The sequence below is a fragment of the Bombyx mandarina genome, chromosome 16 (assembly GCF_030267445.1).
Source record: "Bombyx mandarina strain Sakado chromosome 16, ASM3026744v2".
Lineage (NCBI taxonomy): Eukaryota > Metazoa > Arthropoda > Insecta > Lepidoptera > Bombycidae > Bombyx > Bombyx mandarina.
The window spans coordinates 2,140,209-2,142,361 of NC_143222.1; the positions used below are offsets into that span (position 1 = coordinate 2,140,209).

General features: G+C 44.7%; 1 protein-coding gene across 1 annotated transcript; it reads left to right on the forward strand.

The window, feature by feature from the left end:
* The first annotated feature begins 917 nt into the window (after window positions 1-917).
* On the forward strand, window positions 918-1,575 carry LOC114243154 (uncharacterized). Its single transcript, XM_028174553.2, has one exon. The coding sequence runs from the start codon at window positions 918-920 to the stop codon at window positions 1,437-1,439; it is 522 nt and encodes a 173-aa protein (XP_028030354.1). The 3' UTR covers window positions 1,440-1,575.
* Window positions 1,576-2,153: the final 578 nt, after the last annotated feature.

Genomic DNA, 2,153 nt, shown 5'->3' on the forward strand with positions numbered 1-2,153 from the left:
CTGTGTCAGACTGTCGGCTGCGGAAAAGAGACGGAGAACAAACTATTATTACAGATCAGGGAAGCCGAACAAGTGTCTGACTTTGAAAGGATTCTTAATACTAATGCAATACTCTGCGAGCGCGCGAAGAAACACGTGTGGCGCGCCTGCGGTCCCGCCCTTAAGCCGTCAGCATCCGTCTTGCCGCGACCGCGCTCGTCCTACTCTCTCTACACCGTAAGCCAAGCGTACCACTATCTTTTCAGACAGCACGAAGAATCTCTTCAGCCCCTCATCGATGAGTACCGCCAGACCACCGACGAGCAACGATCCGCTTGCCCGCCGTCGAGCCTGCTAGGCAACAACTGGTTTGATAATTTGCAAGACTTATCCGAATTTTACGAAGACGACCAAGCGTTGCGTAAAGAAGTAGAAACAATAACGGATCGCATAATAGCCGCTGAAGTTAAGGCTTCGGAGGTAAAACAACGATCTGACAAGAGGAGCAAGAACTTCAGAGTTAATTTAGCGGGACTGATCGGTCTGCACGTCAACGGCGAAGGCTGCTCCCCGAATCACGACGAATCAGGAACGTCCCCGGAAGTCGACAGGGACGCAAAGAACGAGGAGGAATGGCCCGCACCGATTATGAGCACGAACTCTAATGAAGAACGAATTTCACAGAACGCTATAAACGTGGAGTACTTGGCACGGAGTTTAGATTCGGTTAAAATCGAAAGTGATGGTAAAATACCGACAATAACGTTCAGTGATTGTTGCGACGGGTGCGCTAAAAACATTCTGCCCGACAATACGAGCCTCGCCGCGCATCTGGCCGTGCCCCCTGTTGACATCGTTAACGAGGCCCGCCCGCCGACGATGTGACCTCGTCTCTCGCCCATCTGCGCATTATCATTTCATTATTGAATACAAACAAAATGATCGCAATAGAAGCTGAACAGCAGGCGTTGCCCAAGGACGACATGATCCAGAAGGCGGAGCCGACAACGTCACAAAGAACGCTGACTCGATCGAGCGCCATCAGCCAAAAGTCAGTGGACGTTATCGTTCACCCAGAGAGCTCGAACAATCCTCTTTACAGATCGAAGCTCGCGCCGGTCAGGTCGTCGTCAGAAACTCAACCGGGCAAGAAGACGATTACTTTGAGGAAAACCAAAAATTCGTCAATAGAATCAACGATGAGCCTTCCAAACCAGAAGTCTTTGGAGAAGAAGCACGGCGGGCTGCGGCACCAGAAGGCGGTGGGGGCGCAGTCGGACATCACGCTCACCACGCAGACGTCTATCACGGACGACCGGAAGGCGTTGAGGGAAGCATTGTATCAGGGTATATTTCATAGGCACAGGAGGACGATTTTCGCGGTCGGCTCCTTCCTCAGGATGTTAAGGAGCAAAACTTCGAACTACGATTCAATAAGGTCGGATTCTGACGAGATATAGCACCAGGATATTAGTGCATTAAACGATGGTGCCATAGACTGATTGTGCTTATAATATTAGTTAGTTATTTAATACGATGTTAACTAGATTATTAAGGGTATTATGTTCAACTTTTATATTAAAATGTTCCTAATTAGTTGTGACTGATTTAATTTGACCCCGCTCCACAAGGTTGCTGTTGGAATTTATGGTGTTAAGTTACGTTGGATTCATTTAATTAATTAGTCGGCGAAGTTGTCCAATAGTATCGGATTTCTTTTCATGTTTCATTACATACTCGATTGGGAATTAATTGACAGGGATTGTTTTTATACGTTCGATAGCGATTATAGATAAATTTTAATTTATCATTAATGCGGACAAAAAGATATTTGTGTGAAGAATTCAGATTTTTCAAGATTCAGAAAGTACCTAATGTTAAAAGACAGACCTGAAGAGGACTTATTTTAATTAAGTTTTTTTTTTAATGTTTAAAGCACAGATTAGTTTGAATAATATTCATTGTTTGACATTTGACGTTTAACCTAAATTCATAATGGTTGTTTTAAATTTTGTAGATATCAACCTTTTTACCGTTTAAATAATATGTGAAATGATTTTCGTTAATAAACAAAATGGTTCTGTGGTGCAGCCCTGATCGAGATCAGCATATCGCGTGACACGCAACAAGGCCGCCCCTAATAACCTTGAACGAACAAGCAAACAGGACTAAGT

Excerpts from the sequence above, each read along its gene's own strand:
- LOC114243154 (XM_028174553.2), top strand. The coding sequence starts at position 918 with ATGATCGCAATAGAAGCTGAACAGCAGGCGTTGCCCAAGGACGACATG.